A 26,756-nucleotide genomic window follows, 5' to 3' on the forward strand; every position below is an offset into this window, starting at 1 on the left:
AAAGAAAACGAGAATTTGAACATAGAAGAGTTTTATATATGAAATCATAAATCTCTTAATTATATAAAGCATATATGTCCTTTGAAGTATTTGATAAATTAAGTATATGGCTCTTAAAACCATCTTGCTTGTTTTTTTTTCTGGTGGCTTCTCATTTTTTTTCCCTTTTGCAACCCTATTCCTATCTTTTTTCCTCATTCCCATGTGAGCGCAGGAGAGAGGGGGAAAAGCAAATCTTCTATAACAAATATGCATATACTATGAAACAAATTCCCACTTTGGCTCTGTACAAAAATGTGTGTCTCATTCTATATCTTGTATTCTGGTTCATTTCAGCTATTAGTCTGTACGTGTGAATGGTTATTATTTATTAACATTGATCAGAATTCTTAAGTCATTTGAGTATTTTTACTTACATTGTTATATGAATCATTCTCCTAGTTCTTTCTCTTGCCTGCAGTCTGCCTCAGTTCATGTAAGTTTTTGCAGATTTCTCTGAAATCATCCCTTTTACCATGTTTCACTATGACACTATTTCATTAGTAAATTATAATTATTCTTTTGATGGATACTCTTTAGTTTCCAGTTCTTTGCTACCAAAACAAAAGAGGTACTATATTGTTGTGTGGGAAATTATTTTGCTTGACTGTATTTTTTGTTAAAAAGGATTTTAGTTTTCTTTTTATATATATATATATCCCTTAGTTATTTTGAGTGGAATTTTATATCTTTTTCTGAGGGTTTTTTTCCTTTTTTCTTTAATAATACACTGATGATTATATTTGGAGTAGTCAGGTTATATTTCATAGAAAAATTGTTGCTCTAGTTAATCCTTTAGGAATGGATTAATATTTCGATTGGAAAAAGAATGGGAAAGGGCATTCTTTACTGGGAGTGGGGTGTGGAAGGGATATATTTTGAGCAAAAGCCTTGAAGTAAAGATGAATATGTTATATAATTTCATCAATCTGAATAAAGTAAGTGTTCATTTAGGAATATAATTGGGGAAGATAAGACTGGAAGGAGAGGATTGGGCCATGTAAGTATTTTGCTTTTTTCCCCTCTTAAAGCTTAATCACTCTAGGTCATATTAATTTTTCTGTCTCACATCAGCTTTTATTCCTTAATTGACAGAAGTATTATTCTTTTTGCAAGTTTGTGCCTTATGACTTCATCTAGATTGTAAATAAATAGGGAAAAGGTGTTTTTGTGTTTGTGTGGGTTTTTGTTTTTTTTTTTTTTTGTCTTTTGAAGTCATACTATATAGCATGCATAATATATTTAGTCTGTGGGGTATGAGTGGAGAGACTGTCAGAACCTCTGTGCCTGGACATTGATTCAGCTTTTCTGGTCTTCTCTCATCTATCAAATGAAGGAGTTGGACTAAATGATCTCTTTCACCTCTTCTGGTTCCGAATCGTTTATTCTGGGATTGCTTATGATAGAATGCTAGTTAGTTTCTGAGACAGAGCATTAACCCAGGCCTTTTTGATGGGAACTGTGCTTTCAACATATAGTATATAAAAAGTTAAATATTATGCTGTCACAGCACAAGAAAATATTAGGACAACAGTAATCTAGACCAAAGTATCTATAATATGTTTATTCATACAGATTTTAATCTCTCCACATTTTAGTAATTGATTTTCTGAATCTGAAAAAAATATCTCTTATGCTAACAGACTTTTCTGGTGATAAGCCTTTTTTGAATTTAATTAGGCTAATCTTTAGATGATTGCTATCCAGTCCTTTGAACCCTTACTTGAAAGTTATCCTTGGAGTTGTATCTGTTAGAGTTTGTGTTTTGCTAGCATAATTCAAGAAAAGCCAAGATCATCTACCCCTAAAGGACCAAACTATTCCTTTTATATAATTTAAAAGAAACTCCAGCATTTAATTATGTTAATGTAATTAGAAACAATTTCCTATTCCATAAAATATGTTTGAATTTTACCATACCTTTAGGGTTTTTACCCAAAAGCATTTTAAGAAAATTTAAAATTAAATACTTAATTATTTTTTATTTGAATTTTTAAATAAGGTACTAGTTGCTTTTCTCTTTAACTGTGGTTCTAATTACATATGCTGACATAATGTAAGTAAGCTGAATTTGTATACTTGCTTTGTTCAAGTTATATAAACATTAAAACAGAATTGTCATAGTATATACTATAGAAAAGTTTATATTTGAGAAATGCATGGATTAATGAGTGAAAAAAATCTTTTGTTGGTAGGCTCGTATGTCTTGGGATAGAGATTCTAATGAAATTCGCTACAAGAGACTTCAACATTTACTTGAAAAAAGCAACATATACTCCAAATTTTTGTTGACCAAAATGGAACAGCAACAATTGGAGGTGAGTAATTGAAAATAGTTGGTAGTTTTTAATCTAAAGGTAAAATTTTTTAAATGAACATGTTTAGTACTCATAAATGATATAGATTACCTCAAAACACCTAGATCTTCATGAGTTGACTAAAGCCAGAATTTATCTGCTCATTAACTTTATGTTACTCTGAATTTAACCAGGATAGTCTTCATAAGGGCAGCTTAATGGCAAAGAGGAGAAAGCTCTGGCTTTGGAGGCAGCAAGACTCTTTCTAAGGTCAAATTTGGCCCAGCAAATTTAGTAATTTTGTTTTTTGTTTTTTTGTTTTTTTTTTTTAATAGGCTTTAGGAATAGGAGTTGTTTGGACTTTTTATATGTGGTATAATGGGAAGAACACTAGGTAGATAGAATTGGTATAAAAGAAACTGCCTTTGCTTTTTGGTTCTGTCTGTTTTACCTGGAGCAAGTTATTAGTTCCTTGTTTACAAAATGAGAGGTTTAGACTATATGATTTTTTTAAAGTATTTCCCTTTCAGAACTATGATTCTGTACGTCAAGAAGTCATTGCAGAAAGCTGGGGAATAATTTTTACAGCTAGTGTTTCTTATAAAGGATTAATTTCTAAAGTATATAGAGAACTGACTAAAATTTATAAGAATACAAGTAGTTAACCAAATGATAAATGGTCAAAAGGATATGAATAATTTTAGATGAAGAAATTAAAGCCATTTCTAGTCATATGAAAAAATGCTCTAAATCATTTGGAGAAATGTAAATTAAGACAACTCTAAGGGTACTTTTAGATTGTTTAAGATGACAGGAAAAAGATAATGATAAATTTTGGAGGGGATGAGGGAAAAATGGTATACTAAATGCATTGTATATGAAGTTGTGAAACCCAACCATTCTGGAGAACAATTTTGGAACCATACTTGAAGGGCTTTGTATAACTGCATACCCTTTGACTCGGCAGTGTCACTATTGGGTCTGTATCCCGAAGAAATCATAAAAGAGGGTAAAGGACTTACATGTGTAAAAAATATTTGTAACTGCTCTTTTTGTAGTGGCAAGGAACTGGAAACTGAGTGAATGTCTTAATAATTGGGGAATGGCTGAATAATTTTTGGTGTACAAATATAATGGAATATTATTATTCAATAAGAAATGATAATCAGACTGATTTCAGAAAAGCCTGGAAAGATTAGGATGAACTGATGCTAAGTGAACTGAGAAGAACCAAGAGAATATTGTACACGGCAACAACAAGATTATGTGATGATAATGGACTTGGCTCTTTTCATCAATGAGGTGATTCAAGGCAATTCCAATAGACTTGGGATGGAAAATGCCATCTGCATCCAGAAAGAGAATTATGGAGACTGAATGTGGACCAAAGCATAGCATTTTTAATTTTTTTTTTTTTTTGTCGTGTTTTTTTTTCCCCCCCTTCTGGTATGATTTTTCTTGTACAACATAATAAATATGGAAATATGTTTAAAAAGATTGTACATATTTACTCTGTACCAGGTTGCTTGCTGTTTTGGGGAGGGGGGAAGTAAAGGTGAGAGGGAGAAAAATTTGGAACAAAGATTTACAAAAATGAATATTGAAAACTATCTTTAGATAGTTTGGAAAAAACAAAATGCCTTTAAATGTATACACTTTAAAGACACTTAAGGTATCTTTTCTCAGGAACAGAAGAGGAAGGAGAAATTGGAACGAAAAAAGGAAGCTTTAAAGGTTTCAAAGGTAATCTGTTAAATTTTTATATCTTGGGAGAAGTTTCTGGTTCTTATGTTGACAGGAAAATACCCTCAGTAAAATATGTAATTTTTTTTTTTTTTTTTTTTTTTTTTTTTTTTTTTTTTTTTTTTTTTGCTAAAGTAATTTGGTTAAGTGACTTGTCCCAGGGTCACACAGCTAGGAAGTATTAAGTGTCTGAGGCCAGATTTGAACTCAGGTCCTTCTGACTTCAGGGCTGGTATTCTATCTACTATATCACCTAGCTGTCCCTGTAATAAAATTCTTTTAAAAACTTTTTTCTTCCTGGTTTTTTACATTACATCTGTATTTATTATGATTCTAGTGAGAAATATAGTAAATGCTCATAATAAACATTTCAAACAAAGTAACATGAGACTGTTAACTATTTCCCTAATGGGAAACAATTTGGATTGATTTTTCCTGAAATTTTTGTCTCCTATAGGTCTTTCTTGAGACTATTTATGTGTCTTATGTTTCTACCCAGAGTCCAAAAAAAATCATGATTTTGTTGCTACATCAGTTATCTAAATTTTCAGTTATAGACTGAAGGCAGTAACCTTATACTAGAAAGAGTAGCAGATTCTAGGAGAGATCTTTGTTACTGCTCCTGAAATTTCAGATATGCTGCTTTCCTACTTGTCAGTACATTGCATACAACATGAGCAACATATTTGCATAGGTATGTATTAACTTGAATGTGACCAGAAAAAGGTATAGGTTTTTATGACATGGAGTACTGGAAAAAAGCTGGAGAATTTGTTTTCCACACAGTATAATTAACCCTAGGTTGAAGGCTGGGTGATCTCATTTTTAGGTAAACTTGTCCCATTGGTTTCTACCTTTTGAGACACCTTGTCCTACTTCTTCATTTCCAACAAAACTTTGGTAGAAATTGATATTCTTAATTGCTATTAACATGGCTTACCACCATTGCTGGTTAACTTTCACTAGTGATTTGGAATTGTTTTAATCATCAATACCACTAGTGCCATAGATATATTTTTTATTTTTTTGGATTTTAACTCAGTTTTAATCTCAAGAGATTTTATCACAAATAGCAAGGTTCACAAAGCACAAATTTAACAAATAGCAAATAATCAGAGCTTTATGTAAGTTCCGCTCTCAAGGATCACATATAATAGAGACTCATTACCAAAAGTTCATAACTTATCTTGATATCTAAAATGATGGTTTTAAATACAACCTTATACAAATGATCTAGCTTTAAAATGATTAATAATCAACAACCAGAGACTTGGAATACAACCAATTAAATTAGCCTTTTCATTTGCTTTCCTTTATTCCCTTTTTGGGTTTGAAGTATTAAAAAAATCATTAGAAACCACTTCTATATAACAAGCTTATAGATTCCCCTTAAGCTCATTTTCTATTTGGGAATTATATAACCCAAAAATTTCCCAAAGCTGATAGAATTGCTTATAATATGGTCTAATGAAATATAGCAAGTTTACAAATTAAAAGGAATCAAAAGGGATCCCGGAACAAGGGCAATTTGTCTTGTCCAATCCCTGTACTGTAAATGGATTGCTGTGGGCTGTGTTCTGTGTGTGTGTGTAAGGGTTGCTTCTTTCTTCCCTTTTTTTCTCTCCTTCCCTCTTCAAATTTTTGTTGTTTGCTTTTTACTAATTTTTGGTGTTCTTCATTCTGTTAAAAATAATTACTGGGGCAGCTAGATGACACAATGGATAGACTACTAGCCCTGGAGTCAGGATGACCTGGTTCAAATACAGCTTTAGACACTTAACACTTAACCTGTGTGACCCTGGGCAAGTCACTCAGCCCCAATTGCCTTGCCAAAAAAAAAAAAAAAAAAAAAATTCTCTCTTTTCCCCCTCCATCCAAGCCCCAAAAGCCTAGATTTTTCCCTGTTTTTTCCTTTCTTTCTATGCCTTGGTTTTTGTTTTTGTTTTTGTTTTGTGTGTGTGTGTGTGTGTGTGTGTGTGTGTGTGTGTGTGTTTTCCCAGTTCCCCAGAGGATTTGTGGATCATTTCTAGTTCCCTCAATTCCCTCTAAGGCTGAGGGTTTCAAAAGAGATTGTTAAACCATGTTCCCTCTACTCAAGAGAAAGTACAAGGTAATATATATATATATATATATATATATCGCCAGAGATCAATAAGGGAAGAATAGTTCCCTATATAAATACCTAAATTCCATGGAAAAGAGACACTTGTCTTAAAGCTCCTGGATTACTTACCAATGGTCATAGAACAGAACTACCAAGAATATTTACACTTTGGTATAATCTGTAATACTGAATATGATCTGTGTTTCTTTCGTCCTCTAAGTGCTGCAAGCTACAGGGATGGAATTTTGGTTTTTTATTTTGTTTTGTTTTTTTAGCATCTGTCATGTATCTAATTTTTTTTTTTTCAAATTGACTAGTTTTTCCAATTTCCTAATTTAAAAAAATCTATTTGTCCTATGACTAAGGAACTTAAGAAAAAAATTAATATTGTAAATAGTGCCATTCCCTTTGTTATCCACCATTCCCTTTGTTATCCACTTCCAAATCCTACTCAGCACAACTCGGGTCTGTCTTCTCTATTAAGTTACATACTTAGTGCTTTCCTTTAGAATTTTCCTAACACTTACAAGTCAAATTGCCTTCCATTTACCAGTTTTTCCATATGTGTTATGTCTTTTACCTCATAGTAGTAGTATTTGGTATATTAGGAGCTCAATAAAATAATCTATTTATTTAACTTGATTAAAAAATGTTTTATGGAAATGTTCACCTTTTTCTGCTTTGTTTTTTAAAGGAAATTTTGTCAGTGGCCAAAAAGAAGAAAGAAGATAGTTGGGTAAGTGATTTATAATAATAAAGCCAAATTGAATTGTGTATTTGTTTTCCTGAGCACTAGCTGCACGCTAATTCTTCTTGCTCATCTTTTGCCTTTCCCAAGTACCAGCTCAGTTTTAATTCTTGTCATCTCTCACCTATAGAATGATTCCCTCCCATTAGCATATATGTGTTTTCTGCCATTCACAACAGGCCTCCACCCTAGTCATTATGCATTACTCCCTTCAATGAATACCATGGGACAATCAAATTGGCTTTTTTGGTATTCTCTTATAACACCTCATCTGTTGCATACTGGGAATGTACTCATCTGTCTCTTGAATCCCCAGATTCTTAAAAGGCTCAACTAAAATGCCAACTTATCTTTAAGGACCTTATTGACACACTCTTACCCATGTGGTTTTTGCTCTAACCAAAAAATTACCTTTTTTTTTTTTTTTTTTTTTTTTTTTTTTAATATTCTTGTTGATCGATAATGTTCTTCCTTTGTTCTTTTGGTATATTTATATTTGGGTCTTAGTATATGAATTAGGTTTAAGGTTATGTATTTGGCATTAATCTATATTAATAAATAGGGAAACTGATATGTTTTTATGGTGTAGATCTATATATTACATGGACTGTGTGTGAGTAATTTTCACACTAAGGTTTTAGGGTTTCTTTAATCTTGATCCCTTATATCTCAAAACTAACTTTGAATATTTAGCTTTTCCTGAAAAGGTCTAATTTCTTTATTTCTTTTTTGCATCTTTTGCATGTATTTGGATTATCAAATTTTTAGCCATTTAACATCTCTAATCTGAGCCCTAAACCTTGCTGACATCTTCACATTTTAAGTAAACACAATAAATGTAATTTCAAAGGACTTTACTGAATGTCAAGCTGTGGTGATGAATTGGGTTGTCCTTTGTAACAAAACAAAAATTAGAATTTTAAAGAAAGTGCAGAATTTTGAATGAGAATATAGCTATTTTATTTTAACCTGATTTTTCCCTTAATGTCTAATGTAATACTATGTTTTGATAACATTTTCTTCCATTCCTCAAATTGCATGTGAGTAAAGATTAATCCTGCTTTCTGAAAGCTAAAGTTTCATCTTTAGTTTGCTTTTAGACAGAAGATAGTGAATTGTGCCTTTGAAAGGTTTTTTAGGAGTTTAGGAAATAGCATTCTAGGAAAGGGCTCCTAAGAGCAAAATGGCTTTATTGGAATTGCAATACAAGGAATAGGGGAACACTCTTCACAGAGTGTTTTTAGAAGTCTACATAGGCTGGAAGAGTTTTATAATCACACTCCAGAGAATGGGGGGGAAGGGAAAGGAGGTGGCAAGACATTTCCAGGGATTTGCCCAAAGGTGTAGTTTGTTTTCTGTACTGTATTGTACAAATGAATATTTAAAGATCTAGGGAAGTTTATAAGATTGACCAAATCATCTGATAAATAAACCAGAGTGAAGTTGCCCTTGTGAGCTTGAATTTGTAATTTTTTTTTTTTTCTCTTATAGGATGAAAGTTCTTCTTCTTTACAACTTTCTGTAGAAGATCTTCAGAAAAGTAGTGATACAAATAGTGTGATTAAAGATAGGTTATCTCAGGTTGTTCGGCATAATGCTAAATACTTTCTAGACCCAGTAAGGAAATGTAATGGCCAATCAGTACCCTTTCAACAACCAAAGCACTTTACAGGAGGAATAATGCGATGGTACCAAGTAGAAGGCATGGAGTGGCTTAGGGTAGGAATTACTGCTTTAATAAAACTTCATTTAAAAGTTTATTTTTCATTGTTCACTGTAATTCTGTTTGTGCTGAATCTATAAAATGAAGAAGCCTAATTTATCATTTAATTTTAAATATGCTGTAAGTTTATGTATGGTTTGGCTAGGTGATTTTCAGGTATGCTGTATGACATCCCCTCTTGACAGAGACCCTAGATTTCACAGGTTCTGAAAAGTACTTTCACTTTAAGTTAAGCCTTATATGGTTTGAATCTTAATTTAGAAAGTTTATCCAAGCATGAACAGCCATGCTGGGCAATTAATTTGTCTTCAAAATCTTCTGGATCGGGTAGCATTCATAGAACTTTTATCTTAAAGATCATCTAGGCCATACTTTATAGATAAAAAACCAGTCCCAGAGAGCTTCTGACTTAGTCAGGTCACATATCTAGTTAGAGGCAAGTAGAATAAGAATTCAGGTTTCTTGGCACCATTCTGGTTCTACTTAAGTCTTGTATCTGGCTATTTAAAGTCCACTTCACTGGGACTAACCTAAGTTGAGGATCAGATTCTTTAAGTACCAATTCTGTAGTGAAAGAGAACTGTAAGTCATATATCCAAAAGCTGAAATCATGTGTAATCTGATAGTTTATCAGGATGGTTGTAATAAATCAGTTGACTTTGAAGGTGAGCCTGGACAACTGGGCTCATACTATGTCTCCATCCTAACACTTCATTGTAGCCACCATACCTAACAATCAAAACACTCAGAAAATCACGATTATTTAAACAACTGTTTGTTTTGAGCTTAGTGATGTTTTCTTCAATTAATAATACCATGAAATTCTCATGAAAAGCATAAATCTGATCTTTTTGGATTTGATTACAGCTTTTTTTTTTTTTTCTTTTGGAATATGCAGATGCTTTGGGAAAATGGTATTAATGGAATTTTAGCAGATGAAATGGGATTAGGAAAAACTGTTCAGTGCATTGCTACAATTGCATTGATGGTTGAGAGAGGAGTACCCGGACCATTCCTTGTGTGTGGTCCTTTATCTACACTTCCTAACTGGATGGCTGAATTCAGAAGATTTACACCACAAGTAAGAATTATTTTCTTGTAATATGATGAATTGGTGTTCTCATTAATGTGCCTTTTTTTTTTTTTTTTTTTTTTACTATCCATTGTGAATTAATTCTTCCAGAGCTTCTCATCCAGATTTTTGTACATGTTTACATTAGAGCAAGGCTTCTTAAACTTCTACTTGTGATCCCTTTTTGCCTGAGTAATTTTTGTGTGACGCTAGGTATATAGATATATAAAATAAGCATACAAATTAAACATTTATTGATAATAAGTTATAATTTCACAATCCCTACACTGTTACAAGACCCCATATGGAATTGTAGGTCACAGTTTAAAAAACTGAATATTAGAGAATGTACTCATATACTTTAGGCCTGCTTCTGGGTCTTTATAATATTTTGAGGATACCAATATGTCATTATTTTATCAATTCATTGGTTTTCATTCTCTGTGATCACCTCACCTCCTTTTCTATTCATAGTTGCATTTGATACTTTTAAATGATATAGACCTATGCTTACTGTAGGTTTTGCTTACATAGATTTATTGCATAGATTTATTATTGCTATTGGGAATTTCAAATTGAATGTTCCTTTGGCACTTCAAACTCAATATGTCTAAAACAACTTTCTGCCCTAAACATCCCCTACTTTTAATGACCCTATTTTTTCCAAGGGCACCATCATCTTTCTAGTCACCAAAGTTTTTACTTAGCTCTCTTTGACTCCTTATTCTGCCTTTCACATATCTGCTTGTCATGATAGAGGCTTCAATCTGGAGTGGGAAGAATATGTTTTTTTCTTTTCCAGTAATGAGTAGGATGGAAAGACATAAGAAATCAATATGATATGTTGTAAAGTGGAAATTGGAAAAAAAAACAAAAAACTTTTGGATTCAGTTTATTGAATAACTGACATAAGTAGTTTAATTGAGGAATTTTAGCTGTCTCCAAATCTATGTAAATTATGTTTATCATTGATAAAATGATCATAATTATTATAAATAATATTGTCATCCTAGATTCCTATTATGTTGTATCATGGAGATCAACAAGAACGTCGAAAATTGGCACAAAAGATTCATAAACGTGAAGGGACATTGCAGATACATCCTGTGGTAATTACATCCTTTGAAATAGCAATGAGAGACAGAAATGCTCTACAGGTACACAAATCAGCTTTATATGATTCCAAAGAGACTTGTTTATTATAATCTGTGCCATATGCTATTCTATGTATCTTGTAAAACTGATTTTTAGTAGACTGTGAACTTGGAGTTGTTTTTATGCCCTGCTTCATCAAAAACACTTGCCCAAATCCCTTTTTGGCAGTTGACATTTGTTGGGGTTTTTATTCTCTCAAAATAGAGCTGATTGAAAGTTGGCAGCTGTAGTCATTACCTTTTAATATCATTCGTACTGTGATCTACCTTGCCATTGGTATGACACTTAAATATTTGAGGTCATTTTTATTTTAATGAATTCATCCAGCCCACTACTTAAAATGAAATTCAGGTTTCTCCTAAAGTTCATCTTATTCCATTTCTACATATGAACAGGCTGGCAAGCCAAACATAAGCAAGAGCATGGCAGGAGATTTTAGGGAGTTCTAATGAGTTAAACTATGACTCTCTTTTATGACATGTTTATTCCTACTTTTGTAAATTACAAAAATTTGTAAGTACTGAAGCTGCTTTATTAGTCAGTAAAAAGGTAGCCTGGACAAGGAAAAATAAGTCCTTTCCATCTTTGTTGACTGTATCTTCTCTTATTTGCTGCTCACTTGAATGCTGTAATCTTTCTTTCATCACTTTGTTTTTGTATTAGCTGGCTTCTTTCTTTCTTTAACTATGCTCCTGTGATGTTTCCTACTCAATGGACTCTTGCTGGTGGGCTTTTAATTTCTGATTTTACTACCTGGAAATAGGATTTGAGACATCTTGAATAGTGGTTTTCATCTTAAGTGTTATTAGAGAAGATAATAAAGAGAAACCAGCTTGGGAATTATTAGCTATTATCCCAGTCCTCAGGGCCATATTTTTGGAATATTTGGGTTTAAAATGGGCTTTAAGAAACAACAGGACCATAGAGTTGGAGTATAGAAAGCACCTTTCTTTTCTTCTACTTTGTGTTACTCAAAAGATAATTGAGGTTCAGAGGGTTGAGTGAACTTGTCCAAGCTTACCCTGGAAAGGGCAGAGGAAAACTTTGAGTAAGATCCTTGGACTTCACATCCATCAAACTCACCATAGTGCTAAGCCATCTTTAGGCAGATACAAGACAATGCAATACAGCAAGGCCTGGAATGACCCCAGGGATAGGGGGCCAGTGAGAGCATAGGAAGGTAGGTTGCATCCCATCCTCCCCACCATAGCTAATTCCAGCTATGTCACATCTCTAGTACTTTCCTCACATTTATTTTTGAGGGGGATAGGAGATAGTTTTTATTTTTATATTTTAATTGTCCTCATTCCCAGTCACTTAAAAACTGAGGATCATACAAATTGAGATCCTCTGACTCCAGAATTAATGGTTTTGTGCCCGAGTTGGTGAAGCTTTCATAACAATAACAAGTCCTGTTTCTGTAGGTCTTTAAGATTATACATAATTTTATAATTCCACCCTTTTTCCACATAGCTTTTTCTACAATTGCCCTTCAGATGGGTATTCAGGGAGACTGTAATCAGTCAACCCAGGCATTCACAGCTGCTCTATGAGCAAAATCCCTTTTCTGAAGAGCTACCTGCCCTCCTCTTAGTGTCCCTGTTCCCCTGAGTCACCACAGCAGGGCTCTGCTTTCTAAGCCATTGAGTTTGGCCTTTCTGTACCTTCTCCCCATGAACAGAGAGGTTTTCTGTTCATCATTTGAGAAAGTAGGAATGAGCCAGCGTTGATCTTTCCCTCAAGTCTAGCCCTCTTTGAACCTTCCCCAAGTCTGTGGAGGACATTCCAATCTCCTATGTTTGTAGCTTTGACTCCTTACTTGAAACCATTTACTTAACAGTGATCTCTTAATTGCTGCCAAATCTGGTGATTTTCTTAAGTTTTCTCCTCTTGATTGCTCTGAAATGTTTTGACACTATTGACCATTCTCCTACCCATGGAGTGACTTTATCAACTCCCATATCCATATGTTCTTTTTTTGCCCCTGAGTCACTCTGAGACCTCTGGATCCAGCCCTTTGTCTTTGAGACAAAGTGGTTTTTCTAGGTTTTTCTTATCTCTATTGTTGTTTCTTGTTGCTTCTCTCTGTATACCTGTCTATATCTTACATCTGTTTCCTTTACTCTGCTCACAACCACAGTCTTTTACCTAGACTTCTTCAGGAGCCTCTTATTTGGTCTCCTTTCTTCAGATTTTTTCCCTCAATACTCTTTGACACAGCTTCCAAAAGAATTTTCATAAAATGCAGTTCTGGATTACATTATTTGGCTCCATGATAAAATGTTAAGTAATGTTACTCAATTTTTAGCTCATTCTTTTATCATTTTTGTTTTTTCTTGTGTTTATAGTATATATAATAGAGCATTCAGATGTGTATATATCTATATCTATGTTGTATATCTTTAGATCTAGTGCTTAGCATGTGCCTGGCACATAGTAAACACTTCATACATGCTTATCAATTAATTAACTACATGTACATTGGGGTGCATGTGCAAAGTTTATTTTTGCTAATGGGGGGGATACACTGGAAAAACTTGAATCACTAGGGAAATGATTAGGAAGACTTGGTGGGGTTCTAGTCTTCATATCCTCTGGCCACGTGATTCTGGGATGGTTACTTAAACCTTGAATGCTTTAATCTTCTCTTTAAGAAAATAAATTGCACATTGGCTTCTAGATCTGTACTGGTGTTGGGAAATCCCTGACTACTTATTTAATATAGAACTGTATGTGTGTTTATTCACTAATTTCTAACACAGTGGGGGCTGGAAATGTCATATTTAACATTTGCTTTATTCACATAACCAATGCAAAATCATCATTTTTTTCTAGCATTGTTACTGGAAATACTTAATAGTAGATGAAGGACACCGAATTAAAAACATGAATTGTCGTCTGATCAGGGAATTAAAGCGATTCAATGCTGACAACAAACTTCTGTTGACTGGTACACCCTTGCAGAACAATTTAGCAGAGCTCTGGTCATTGCTAAATTTTTTGTTGCCAGATGTTTTTGATGACTTGAAAAGGTAGGCTGGGAATAATTGCTTTTTTCTGTGTTTAGAAGAAAAATGTACCAATACATAAAAATAAGGAGATCTGTTTTTTTCCGGGTAACTGAATACTAAAGTTTTCCATTCTGTTATTATTATACATGGTGTATTTTTATATACTTGCAAATTAACACAAAAGTACTCTAAAGAAATCAAGAAAAGGATTTAGGTATCTATTAAGATTTGTTAAGGACAAAAATGTATTACTAGTATATTATTTCTGTTTATTATGGTCAAGGTGAGGTCAGAAAGACCTGATTTCAGATCCAGCCTCAGCTCAGGCACTATGTGACCTAATATTTTTAACACCTCCCTTAAAGCACTGTTGTGAGGATAAATCAAGGTGGTATTTGTGAAGCACAGTGCCAGTCATAGAAAAGGTGCTTCATAAATGTTTGTTTTCTTTCCCTCTTGTGGGTCACCTAGTGTATCAAGAAAGAACCTCATGCATTATCTTTCTTTAGAATCTTAAAAGTTCTAAGATGAGAATTATTGGTTACACAGCTTATTAGAGGATCATAGGTTTTAAAGCTGGAAGGGATCTGCCAGAAAATATTAGGGTAAGTCAATGTAGCACATGTTTGGCAGTGCCTAAACTGTCATCAAAACCAATTTTTAAAAACCACCACTAAAAACTGAGTCACAGGTAGCTTGCCACTTTTAGGCCATTAAGTGTTGTACACTTAGTACAAGAATAGTTATTAGTATATTTATCATTAATTATATTACTATAACAGCAGCAATATTCATATTACTATTAATACATATGTATATTTTTTTCATTTTATTCTTATATCCTGTCAGATAGGTACTATTATTTCACTTACTTTAGAGCTTACAAAACTTAAATTTGACAAAAGTTAAATGACTTATCAGGATCAAGCACTACGTATATATTTGAGGCAGGATTGGAATTCAAGTTTTTCCTACTCTTAACTGCAAAACACTTCAAAATCCATGATCTTGTTTTTTTCTTTAGGACTGACAAAGGATAGGTAGTAGTATCTATTTTTGAGAGAAGACAAAACAAACATTGAAGAGATTAAGTGCTTATTTTTTGTTCAAATGTCTACTTACTAGCACTGTCAGTATTAGAATATAAGAGTTAATAGCATTTTACTCTGAAAGCACTTTCAATGAGAAAATTATGTTCTGTTCTTTATGCCATGAAAACCCAAATATAAAATGTTCCAGGCAAGTTTGTTTGAATTCAGGATGATAATGGTATAGATTAGGAGCATTTCAGTTAAGGGAAATTAATACTAGTAAATATTAATACTAACAAATAAAATATTAGTTGAATAGCCATAAAGCTGTCCATAGAATATTATAGTTCTATAAATTTTTATATTTTTAAGGATATTTTTCATTTGTGTTGAGCCTGGAAAGCTTTTTAGTAGATTACCTTGTTAACTTTTTTTGCAAAAAATTACATCAACAGGTAGTTAAACTTAAGATAAAACTTTTATATGTATTTTATGACAAAACAAAAAAGTTAACTAATAAAAAAGTTACATAGAGAAACATTTTCAAATTTAGCATGTTAATTATTTATTTAATGAACTGAATAACTTAGGATTTTATTTTTCTTCTTCTAGTTTTGAATCCTGGTTTGACATAAATAGTCTTACAGAAATTGCTGAGGACATTGTTGCTAAAGAAAGGGAACAGAACGTTTTACATATGCTTCATCAGGTTTTTTTGTTTGTTTGTTTGTTTTGTGTGAGTGTGTGTGTGTGTGTGTGTGTGTGTGTGTGTGTGTGTGTGTGTGTGTGTGTGTGTGTTTAAAACTGTTATAGAATCATAGACTTACAGAACTGTAATTTGTGGTATCTGGTAAGAGCAAGGTGAGGAAGTGGATTTTGTAAGTGGCCTTTGAGGTGAGCTTTAAAGTTCTATGAATGTACCTGGGAAGTAGAGGCATTCTGAGAGGAGGGAGCAACCTAGGAAAATTTATAATGTCTGTTTTAGGGTTGAGGAGGAGGTATTGTTCATTTTGGCAGAATATACTGGGGGATTGGGTATTTAGGGAGATTAATGTGAAATTTGAAAAATAAGATTGTGTTAAATTTTTGAAATGTTTCAATACCAAGCAGAGGAATTTTTAACTTGGGCAGTAGTGAGTGACCAGCTACTGAAAAATTTCAGACAGAATAATATAATCAGGTGTAGACAAAAGAAAGACTAAGAAATGCAGGGCCAAAAGGTGAACTTTGGAAAACAGTATTGTGTACATAATTCTCAAATAAAAGTTAATTGTTACTACATTCTAGTATTTGAGAGGTTCATCTCAACTGGGAGTGGTCTGAGAAGACTAGAATTTTGGGGACAAAAATAAGGACTGCTCTCTAGTCCAAGGAGGTGGAGTGGTTCATCTTATTTTATTTTCCTTTATTTTTTTTCTAGATTCTAACCCCTTTCTTACTGAGGAGACTAAAATCTGATGTTGCACTTGAGGTTCCTCCTAAAAGAGAAGTGGTAGTGTATGCACCTCTTTCAAAGAAACAAGAAACCTTCTATACCGCAATCGTAAACCGTACAATTTCAAAAATGTTTGGAAGCAGTAAGGTATTTGTTGAACTGGAATTTATATTTATTGTTGTTGAGTTGTTTTATTCATGTCTGCCTCTTTGTGACCCCATTTGGGATTTTCTTGGCAGAGATACCAGAGTGGTTTGCCATTTCTTTCTCTAGTTCATTTTACAAATGAGGAAACTGACGCAAACAGGGTCTTAAAGTTAGTAAGTGCCTTAGGCCAGATTTGAATTGAGATTTTCCTGACTCCAGGCTTGTTACTCTATCCATTATGTCACTTAGCTGCTAATAGTATGTATAATATCTAAAATAGAAATACTATAGTTATAAGTCATGTCTGCCAAGTTATGGACATGCTTGGAGCAAATGAATCAGTTGAAGTACATGAACCTATAGTGGGGATTAGTTCTTAGTGTTAAAGGTAAAAAGGACCTTAGAGGCCGTCTAACCCAACTGTCTCCCACTAACAACTTCCTGCCTGTCTCAACATTTCTTTTTTTTTTTTTATTTTTTTAACCCAAAAAAGTTCTATGACTTATCTCCTTCAAGAGAAGGCTTCCAAGGGGCATCTAGGTGGTACAGTAGATAGAGCACCAGCCCTGAAGTCAGGAAATCCTGAGTTCAAATCTGGTCTCAGACATTTCACATGATCCAGCTGTGTGACCTTGGGCAAGTCACTTAACTGCAATTGCCTCAGCCAAAAAGAGAGAGAGAGAAAAAGCTTCCAAGTTGTTGCTGATTATACAAAGTATTTTTAAATTCTTCACTATTTCTCCCCCCCGCCTCCCCAAAAATCAAAAACTCTGCAGGCAGTTATTGGGTGAAGTAATATGATTCAAAATTGTGAAGTTCATATGTTAATACATATGTTTTGCTATAATGCTTTCACATGTTATCTAATTTGATCCTCACCATCTCTAGTAATCTAGGGTAAATATGATCCATCATTGTACAAGCAGATTTAAAGAGATTAGTTAAGTGTCTTGAATTAAATGGCTAGTTAATGACAGCATAGACACTTGTCTAAAGAATCCTGATAATTTCATGTTCCCTAGTACAAATCTTTAATCTCATAGCAAAAAAAAAATATATATATATATATATAGAGAGAGAGAGAGCATCAAAAAGAGTTCCAGTTTCCTTATGTTTAAAGTGGGATACTGAAAGTACCTGCCTCATAGGGTGGCACAAATAAGGTAATAACTCTGGACAAAATGTTTCCATTCTCTATTGCTCCTTTTAGTGTTAATTATTTATTTTTGTATGTAATCACCAGACTTAACAGAACCAAATATATTCATCCAAGAATATTTAACCTTTAGAATTTGCTCATAAATCATTTATAATTTAGTGCCATCTAGTCACTAGGCACTCATAAAATGTCAAATAATGTTGAAAGAAAAAAATGTAGTGAAGAATGTTCTTTTCAGAGGCCTGTGATTTGGGAAGTGTATAAAATAATATATTTTTGGGGAGATAAATAGAAATAATTTCTCATACAAGTGCTTCTTGATATCTTACAGAAAGAAACTATTGAGCTGAGTCCCACAGGAAGACCAAAACGCAGAAGCAGAAAATTGATTAATTATAGTACATTTGAGGATGATAATGTACCTGATGAGTTAGAAAAATTGATTAGTCAAATTCAACCAGAGATGGAATCACAAAGGTATGTATTTAAATAAGTATATACCAAAGAGTATTTTTAATGTTTGCTATGTATTCATGTCTTTGTATTTTTCCTAGACCTGTGGTAGAAATGAGTATTCCAATAGAATCAGAAGTTAACTTAAAGCTACAAAACATTATGATGCTTCTTCGCAAATGTTGTAACCACCCATACCTCATTGAGTACCCTCTAGATCCTGTCACACAAGAGTTTCAGGTAAGTGACTAATAGCACTTGCTATTTTGATTTACCTTAATTTCTTCATTTTGATGTTACTTGTTTTAACATTTTTTTGTGTGTGTGATTTCATTGATATGGGGAACTTCCACTAATGTAGATCTGTATCTTAATCTTAATTGCTTGGGTGCTTAATGAGTAACTAATCCAGAGTCTCCTGGCAAGTATATTTCAGAGGCAGGACTTGATGCTTATTCTTCTTAACTCTGAGTCTAGTCAGCCTTTTATGTACCACCAGGCACATAAGTTGCAGTATGAAAGATATCTCTTTAAGATACTAGGAAAATTTTCTAATGCTGTATTGTTGAGAAAAAATTGTCGGGGAGATCAGAGTGCATTTCAATATGTTTGTGTGGCCTTTGGATGCTCAATTTCTGTACATCATATGTGTAGCTACATTCATAATCCTAATTTTGTAAGTTATTTCTTTTAGGCAGAATTTATTTTCCTATATACTGTCCTATATTGTCACTGTTGACAGCACTGAATTAAAACAAATCTTTGTCATACCATCTTTAATCATTGTTCTAATTGATTAAAAAAAAATGTTTTTGTTTAGTCAGTTTATTAGCTTTTATCTTATTTGACTTATAAATGTCAATGCAGAGGATGAAATGTACTGGTTATTGAAGAGCCTAAAGATTGATTTAGTTCTTTCCCACTGATTTTATGTGACCTGTGAGAGGATTACTAGTTTGTTCTAAGAATTTGCTAGCTTGGCCAATTGATAGAAAAACTTAACAGTAAGAACCCCAAAATTCCCCTTGTATATTTATGTGGCACTTTGAATTTTATCAAGTACTTTACATGCATTCTTTTTCTAGTCTTACTGAAGCCCTGTGAGTTAGGAAATAGGCTTAGAAAGATTGAGCCCTACCTGATCTTAGATTACTTTTCCAATGTCTGCCCTAAATCGACCCATGCAGGTAATGCTCCTTGCTTTGGTTTAATTTTTAAAAATGTTTCTTTATTTGCTTTCATATCATTTTTATCTCTTAATATTTCTCTCCCTCTTTCCTAACAAGTAAGCTTTTCCTTTATAAAAAATGCAAAACTAACCAACATATCAGTTATCTCTCCCTGTGGGAGACATGCTTGGTGTCTCCCATTTTTACAGATAAGGTTGGGATGTATATTTGTAGAATTCTTATTCAAGGCCAGGCAACTTCATATTGGCATCATTGTGTGCATTGTTTTCTTGGTTCTCTATTACACATATTTATAGATATAGGATTCACACATGGAGTAGGGGAAGTAGATTACTTTTTTTCAGGATGATTTGTTATCTTGATTGTTAAGAAAAAATTTTTTAACATGATGCTTATTTTGTTACTAATGTTCTTTTCTTAACCTGCCTTTAAGATTAATGAAGAATTAGTGACAAGTTCAGGGAAATTCTTAATTCTGGATCGGATGCTTCCAGAGCTCAAAAACAGGGGCCATAAGGTATTAAATTTAATTGGAAAGTAATTTTGTTCAGTTATTGTTTTTCTCATCAATCAACTACTCAGTAATATGTACTTTCTAGGTGCTGCTTTTTTCACAAATGACCATGATGTTGGACATTTTGATGGATTACTGCTATCTTAGAAATTACAGCTTTAGTCGATTGGATGGATCCATGTCTTACGTAGAAAGAGAAGAAAATGTAAGGGCATGTTTATGTCATTCACTTCTTTAAAATGTTCTCTCTACTAGTACCTGATTTCATGTTTTAGATGCATGAATTCTTAAATTGAGCTTCTACCCTTTTCCTCCAAATTAGAAAGCAGTGGCTTGGAAAAGTAACAGGAGATAATGTGAGGAAAAAGGAAGAAAAGCCCAGTAGAAGGTTTTACCGCCAGTCAAAGGAATACTGTCTTAGTAATTAGCTGTACTATTTCTTCTCCTTTACCTATATGTAACATTCTAAAATAGAAGTATTGTTCCTCTAGGTATTTTTGTTTTCTCCTATGATTCTTCTATAATCTAAGTTACTTTGACATTTTCCCATGTCTTTTAAAGTGAAGATTTACCTGAGTCAAAGAAATAATTCATTTCAAGTATAGTGAGAATTTTAAGTACTGGGTATACCCATACTATTGAGGATGCACACAAAGTATAAAATAGTTATGCTCTTCCTCAGATTGTACTTAAGTGATAATATCTTTTTATTTTGTTTTAACAAAAGGTAGTGTTTTATATATGGCTTTTTTTTTTTAATCAAATAAATGGTTCCCTGCAATGTTATTTACTTGACAGAATTTTTATGAAACATTGAATATATCAGTAGTGTATGTTAAAGGGCTACAGTTCTTAGCTTGGGTTTTGAAGGATGAATAGATTTTAAATAGGAAGTAGGAATGACCTTGTCGTCAGAGGATGCACTCTTGAGTAAAGTGTCCATAGCGGGGCATGCTGTCTTCTAGGAACAGCTAAAGAATAGGCAGACTGACCCAGAGGATTCAGTTAACATAATAGGGTTGAGACAAGTAGGGGGTTATCAGATAATTAGGACATCAGGTTAAAGAACTTGTTTTATCAGAAGAAAAATGTGCCATCAAGGAGATTGGGAGAGAATGGTATGAAAATGGAGTTAAGGGAGAGTAATCTGATCCCATGAAGGATTATGGGGAACTGCTTAGAAATGAAGAGATAAGTTATATCCATGGTGTTGAACTGCAATAGAAATAGGGGCCACTAAACCATACCTGTGCTCTACATGTTCACTTAGAAAACCATTATTTATGTTTTGTTGCATTTTTAATTATATAGTTCCCCAAAACATTTTTATCTGCTTCTGAAGTCTTGTAGGCTGTGTTCCACATTTCTGAGTTAGATTGATAGTTTGTTGAAGAGAAGGGACATTTCAGAGGAAGAGTTAATAGCACTTGATGACCAAGGGAATAAAAAAAAGAAAGTAAAAAATAAGTCCAGTTTCACACCTCCTTAAACAGTGATAATGGGGTTTAGGAGGATTGTAAAAGACATATTAAAAAATTGTATCATTCTTCCTTTTGGAAGTATCATTCGCCTTCATAATGAATATTTTGCTGGGTGTGGAGTAAATTTTGTCTTGGTTTTTTGAGTCTGATCACATCTGTCTCCCTTTGGAATTTATTTTGTTTTATGTGAAGTCTTCTGGATTCCTTTCAGCGGATATTCCCTCCAAAAGTAGAAAACTATCACCTTTTACTGCTTTTCTCCAAGGCATACATATTCCCTATGCAAAAGAACAGAGACTGTTAATTAATTGGAAGATTAATGAGTGCAAAATTAAGTCACTATGTTATTGTCTGGGCCTCAGGTCAGAAATTCATTACCAGGTTGGCTTCCTTGAGGCTGAATTTTACAGCTGAGGCAATTCATTCAGATAAAGACTGATTATGATTTGCTATAGTGAAGGGACTACCCATACCGACTATTGTGGGTCTTTGAAGTACTAAAATAAATTGTACTCTATATTTCAGTGTAGTTGGCTTATCCAAGTTATTTTAGATTCTGCTATACTTTTTTAGTTTTTAGTTTCCTTTTACTTACTTAAGTTCCTCTTTTTCTTTTAGATGCACAAGTTCAACACAGATCCTGAAGTATTCCTCTTTTTAGTTAGTACTCGAGCAGGTGGTTTAGGTATTAATTTGACTGCAGCAGACACAGTTATCATTTATGATAGTGATTGGGTAAGTTGGATACTAAGTACTGGGATTGGATTTCCCTGTTCTTGATTCTTGCTGGGAAGAATTTTGTACAGACCTTTTAAGAAAGTACATTTTTATTTATAACCTTAGTTTTTCATCATCTACATTTCCCAGTTTATATCTGCATATTGATATCCCAGTGTATACCTCCCCCAACCCTTTCCAGAGAAATATCCTTTATAAGAAAATTTTTTACAAGTTCAGTAAAACTAGCCAACATGTTAAAAACAAGTCTGATGTAATCTATAGTATTCCATACCCAAGGTTTTCCACCTTGTAGTCCTTTGACTACAAGGGAGATGAGGACTTTGTTTTTAATGATTCATTAACTAAATTGTTGCATAAAATATATATTTTAGAAGTACAGATAATTTCATAGACTATTTTTTTTTTAAACTTACAGAACTTGGAATGAATTAGTTTCTTATTTTGGATATGAAGTGAAATTTTTCAAAGCTTCTCTGAAAGGAAAAGCAAAATCAGATACTGTTGCCTAAAATTTATTATACCTTTACTTTTTGATTTTGTTAGGGTTTTGTGCAGTGATTTTGTTGTAAATTTAAGCTAATGCTGTTGCAATATCTTTTGTTTCAAGAATCCTCAGTCTGATCTTCAGGCCCAAGATAGATGTCACAGAATTGGTCAAACAAAACCTGTTGTTGTCTATCGTCTTGTGACAGCAAATACTGTAGACCAGAAAATTGTGGAGAGAGCAGCTGCTAAGAGAAGACTAGAAAAGCTCATCATACACAAAAGTAATTAACAGTTTTGTAACAGAGTTCTTGTACTGTGAATATTTTTTTTTTTAATTTTATTTTTTTTCTGAGGCTGGAGTTAAGTGACTTGCTCAGGGTCACACAGCTAGGAAGTGTTAAGTGTCTGAGATCAGATTTGAACTCAGGTCCTCCTGAATTCAAGGCTCGTGCTCTATCCACTGAGCCACCTAGCTGAATATTTTACACAATTAGTTACTCCATAATGCTGTGCTTTGCTTTTTTAAAAAAAATTATTTTCTCAACTAGATTTAGAGGGCAGAGTTGAGGTAGGAAGACATGAAATGAAGTAATGGGGTGGGGGGAGAAAGGTATCTAAATTATGAGGATGCTAAGCTTTCCAAGTAAGCATTTTCATGTAGGTAAATAAATGTTAAAAATTCTGTGAGCAATAAAGCTATTAAATTCAGAAATAGCATCCTATTTCTTGAGCTGTGGTTTCAAGATCACATAGAAATGGGGACCACTCCACTATATAACTCTATGGGCTACATACTGATTTTGAAAACCCACATATTTAATACATTATATTCTATTGCATTTATATTTCCTCGTATTTTAAATCTGATTTTAGTGTTGCGTGCCAAGAATTTGACAACTCTTGTCTAGAGGATGAGAAGTAGGGTTTGGGAAAACAAATAATAATTTATTTTTGATATGTATAGTTTGAGGTAATATTGAAACATTTTAGTTGTGATGGTAAAGCAGATGGTTGTACATGTGGTACTAAAGTGTGAGGAAATCATAGTAGAATTCCTTACAGCCATGCAAGGCTTTGTTGCTATCCACAATTATTATATAATTCCTTTCACTGAAAGTTCAGTTACGTTGAAATTCAGTTTTACCTATAATCCCGTATCATGTAAAATTTATACTATGCATTATAGTATCTATAATTAACATAATATGGGTTCATAAAAGATTAGCAGATAAGTATTTGCACTAAATATTGGCATTTTTGTTCCATTGTTGTCTTTATTATTGTTGCTATATTATATCCTGGCCAAAATTTTTTATTTTGTAAGAAAGTAGGCTTACTTATATACATTAGTATATTGTGGCTTTTTTGAGAGAGAGCAGTGGTACATTACATGTCTTTTTAAAAAGTAGATCTTTTTAGTTTTTTTATTTCTTAAGCATTTGGACATTCTGTAAATTTAGGCATGCTTAACATCCTTGATTTCTATTCCAATATTTTAATTTGACTTGGGAAAGTTTTAATAACTACATAATTTTTATGCTTTCTTCTAAATGTTTTTAGATCATTTCAAAGGTGGTAAATCTGGATTAAGTCAATCTAAGACCTTCTTGGATCCTCAGGAATTGATGGAATTATTGAAATCCAGAGACTATGAAAGGTAAGATTTTTGTTGTTGTTGTTAACTTCAATTAAAAGCTTTAAAGTTATATTATTTTGTATGAAATTATTCACTATATATTTCTTGTAGGGAAGTAAAAGGATCAAGAGAGAAAGTTATCAGTGATAAAGATTTGGAATTGCTGCTGGATCGGAGTGATCTCATTGGTAAGTTTTTCTTTATTTCAGTGGATTTCCATTGGCAAAAATAGTTTTCCTAACTGGAAAAGATAGTTTGGAAATAATAGCTGTTATTTCTTCTACTATACCCTTAAAAAAATTAATACATTTTTTTATCTGGAAGGAACTGTAGAGCTCTCTAGCTCATCCCCCTCATTTGACTTTTCACTGAGTGAGGCCACTGAGATTTAATGATTATCCAAAAAGTTCTGTTTGGTTAGCTATTGACCTAGGACTTATGATCTTCAGCGTAGTGTAACATGAGAATATTAACAAGTTACTTCTCATCTTATTTGCAGTTGACTTTTGATCAGTATACACTGAGTAATTTTTTTTTTCAATCCTGCAAATTATTATAATTGGGCTTGTATTTTATACTTGATTAGTCCAAGTCTTAAAAGAAAATTCCATGGATCTATAGCAGGTTTTAGCCTAGCCATTGAAAAGAATACATTATGTGCCTTACAGATTGGCAGTCTCTTGTACTCTGTTAGAAGTGGGATATGATTCATTCCCTTAATTATAAACAGATGATGAGCTTATGTGTTGAGTATAAGTTTTCTACTTCTGACCTTATTTGCTACTCATCTGCACACTTTTGCTTTATCAGATTTACTCTAATATAGGAATAATTGGAAGTGAAAGCAAGGTAATGTTCCCAAAGAGAACAGTGTTGTGTTTCATCATCTTCTGCTAACCATTTGTTAAGATAGCAATAATGTTGCAGCTTAGACATCAAGTGGCACTATAATATCCTGTCTTCTTATTCAACTGATCATTCTTTCCCCCCCCCCTTTTAAAGTATCTACTTGCTAAACACCAAGCATGGTATATTTCTGCTTTCAAAGAGCATAACCATAAAAATTTGTCTAGTGATGATAAAGACTTTATTAGAGGAAATTTCTGCTGTCACTTATGCACAAGTCTTTGCTGTTTAATTGGGAGAAGAGATGCTCAAGAAGGGAAATGGCAGTTTCTCTAATTAGAGAATTAATCAAAATGTACATATATTTTGGAAAGTTACCTACCTTCTTTCACTGTCTTAATTGGAATTACTGGATAGGAATAATTTTTTTTTTTTTTAATGCCCTTCCTATGTACTAAACTTAGACTAGTCCTCAGGAAATAGTTTGACACCTGTCTCAAACTCAGAGTCTTGGCAATTTAGTCTTGGCTGACTTTAAGAACTCAGGGCTACCTCCAAATCTCTGTGAACAATCATAGCAAGGACTTTGGTGGAATATCTTGAAATACCTTAGAAAGTTAATTTGCCCTAAAGCAGTTTTGTTATACAACATTATCAGTTTTCAGTAGAATACAAATTCATTTAAAATCATAAACATTATACTATGAATATCTGCTGATTTAGAAAATAACTTAAAGTGCTAATTTTTATTTTATTCTTTTTTTGTAGATCAAATGAATGCTTCAGTGCCAGTTAAGGAGAAGGTGGGAATTTTCAAGGTTTTAGAAAATGCTGAAGATTCAGATGCTGATTGTATGTTCTAAATTGGGATGTAATGAATAGCCTCAAAACAGGTCCTTATTCATAAAATTCACATAATTTACCTGTTGGTTTTGAAGTCCGGTTAATATATCCACTTTTTTTAGTTGTCAGTTATGTGCAACAGGTGCAATCCCATATTTAATAGATGGTAGTTTTCTGAGCTTTAATAAGAACAAAAAAAAAAAACATGTTCATGTTTTCAGTAATTTTTGAGTTCTATTAGTGTTCTTGATAAAGGCCATTGTATACTTAAACACTGCCAGATTTATACAGTCTTCCTGTGGAAGTTTTTGCATGTCTTTCTGCATTCCCCCTTTTTTCTCCCCAAGAATACAGTTTATAGGTAATTTTGCTTCAGTTATGGAGTGGGGGATAAGACAGGAAGAAGTGGGAGATTGGGACTATGGTTTATTTTGTTTTGTAAGAAAAATTGTATAATTTTAGTGTCCATTGCTACAACATGTTTTGCCAAATAAATGTTATTGTAAGGTGACTTGAGTCAAGTTCTTTTCTCTGTAAGAGTCATGTGAAGTATTATTTGTTGTAATGGTGATTATGCATTCATCTATTGAAGTGCACTCATTTTCTGGCTAAGGAAGATAAACTTGGGATTGGGAATTTTATGTAGTGGTTCATAATCATCTCCCAGAGTTCTTTCACTGGGTGTAGCTGGTTCAGTTTATTACTGCTCTATTGGAGTTAATTTGGTTCATCTCATTGTTGAAGAGGGCCACGTCCATCAGAATTGATCATCATATAGTATTGTTGAAGTGTATAATGATCTCCTGGTTCTTTATAGTCTTAATTTCCAAATGTCTAGGTAGAAGCCTAGATAACAAAAAAAAAAAGGAAGGATTAAAAACCAGTTCAACAAGACTAACCAA

The 26,756-nt window shown here is 33.1% G+C and overlaps 1 protein-coding gene across 1 annotated transcript in view; it reads left to right on the forward strand.

Annotated features, from left to right (window-relative positions):
- HELLS (helicase, lymphoid specific) overlaps positions 1-26,362 on the forward strand; it is a 30,787-nt gene extending 4,425 nt beyond the window's left edge. The window contains exons 4-21 of the mRNA XM_074284867.1: positions 2,235-2,357; positions 4,023-4,079; positions 6,878-6,919; positions 8,423-8,650; positions 9,553-9,735; positions 10,740-10,883; positions 13,717-13,913; positions 15,536-15,632; positions 16,344-16,505; positions 17,996-18,141; positions 18,219-18,357; positions 19,741-19,824; positions 19,907-20,026; positions 21,921-22,037; positions 22,651-22,810; positions 24,090-24,186; positions 24,277-24,353; positions 25,780-26,362. Coding sequence (XP_074140968.1) covers positions 2,235-2,357; positions 4,023-4,079; positions 6,878-6,919; positions 8,423-8,650; positions 9,553-9,735; positions 10,740-10,883; positions 13,717-13,913; positions 15,536-15,632; positions 16,344-16,505; positions 17,996-18,141; positions 18,219-18,357; positions 19,741-19,824; positions 19,907-20,026; positions 21,921-22,037; positions 22,651-22,810; positions 24,090-24,186; positions 24,277-24,353; positions 25,780-25,874 — 2,268 coding nt within the window. The 3' untranslated portion in view covers positions 25,875-26,362. The remainder of the gene's footprint in view (positions 1-2,234; positions 2,358-4,022; positions 4,080-6,877; positions 6,920-8,422; positions 8,651-9,552; positions 9,736-10,739; positions 10,884-13,716; positions 13,914-15,535; positions 15,633-16,343; positions 16,506-17,995; positions 18,142-18,218; positions 18,358-19,740; positions 19,825-19,906; positions 20,027-21,920; positions 22,038-22,650; positions 22,811-24,089; positions 24,187-24,276; positions 24,354-25,779) is intronic.
- The last annotated feature ends 394 nt before the right edge of the window (positions 26,363-26,756 follow it).

Source organism: Sminthopsis crassicaudata, chromosome 2, assembly GCF_048593235.1.
Source record: "Sminthopsis crassicaudata isolate SCR6 chromosome 2, ASM4859323v1, whole genome shotgun sequence".
Classification (NCBI taxonomy): domain Eukaryota; kingdom Metazoa; phylum Chordata; class Mammalia; order Dasyuromorphia; family Dasyuridae; genus Sminthopsis; species Sminthopsis crassicaudata.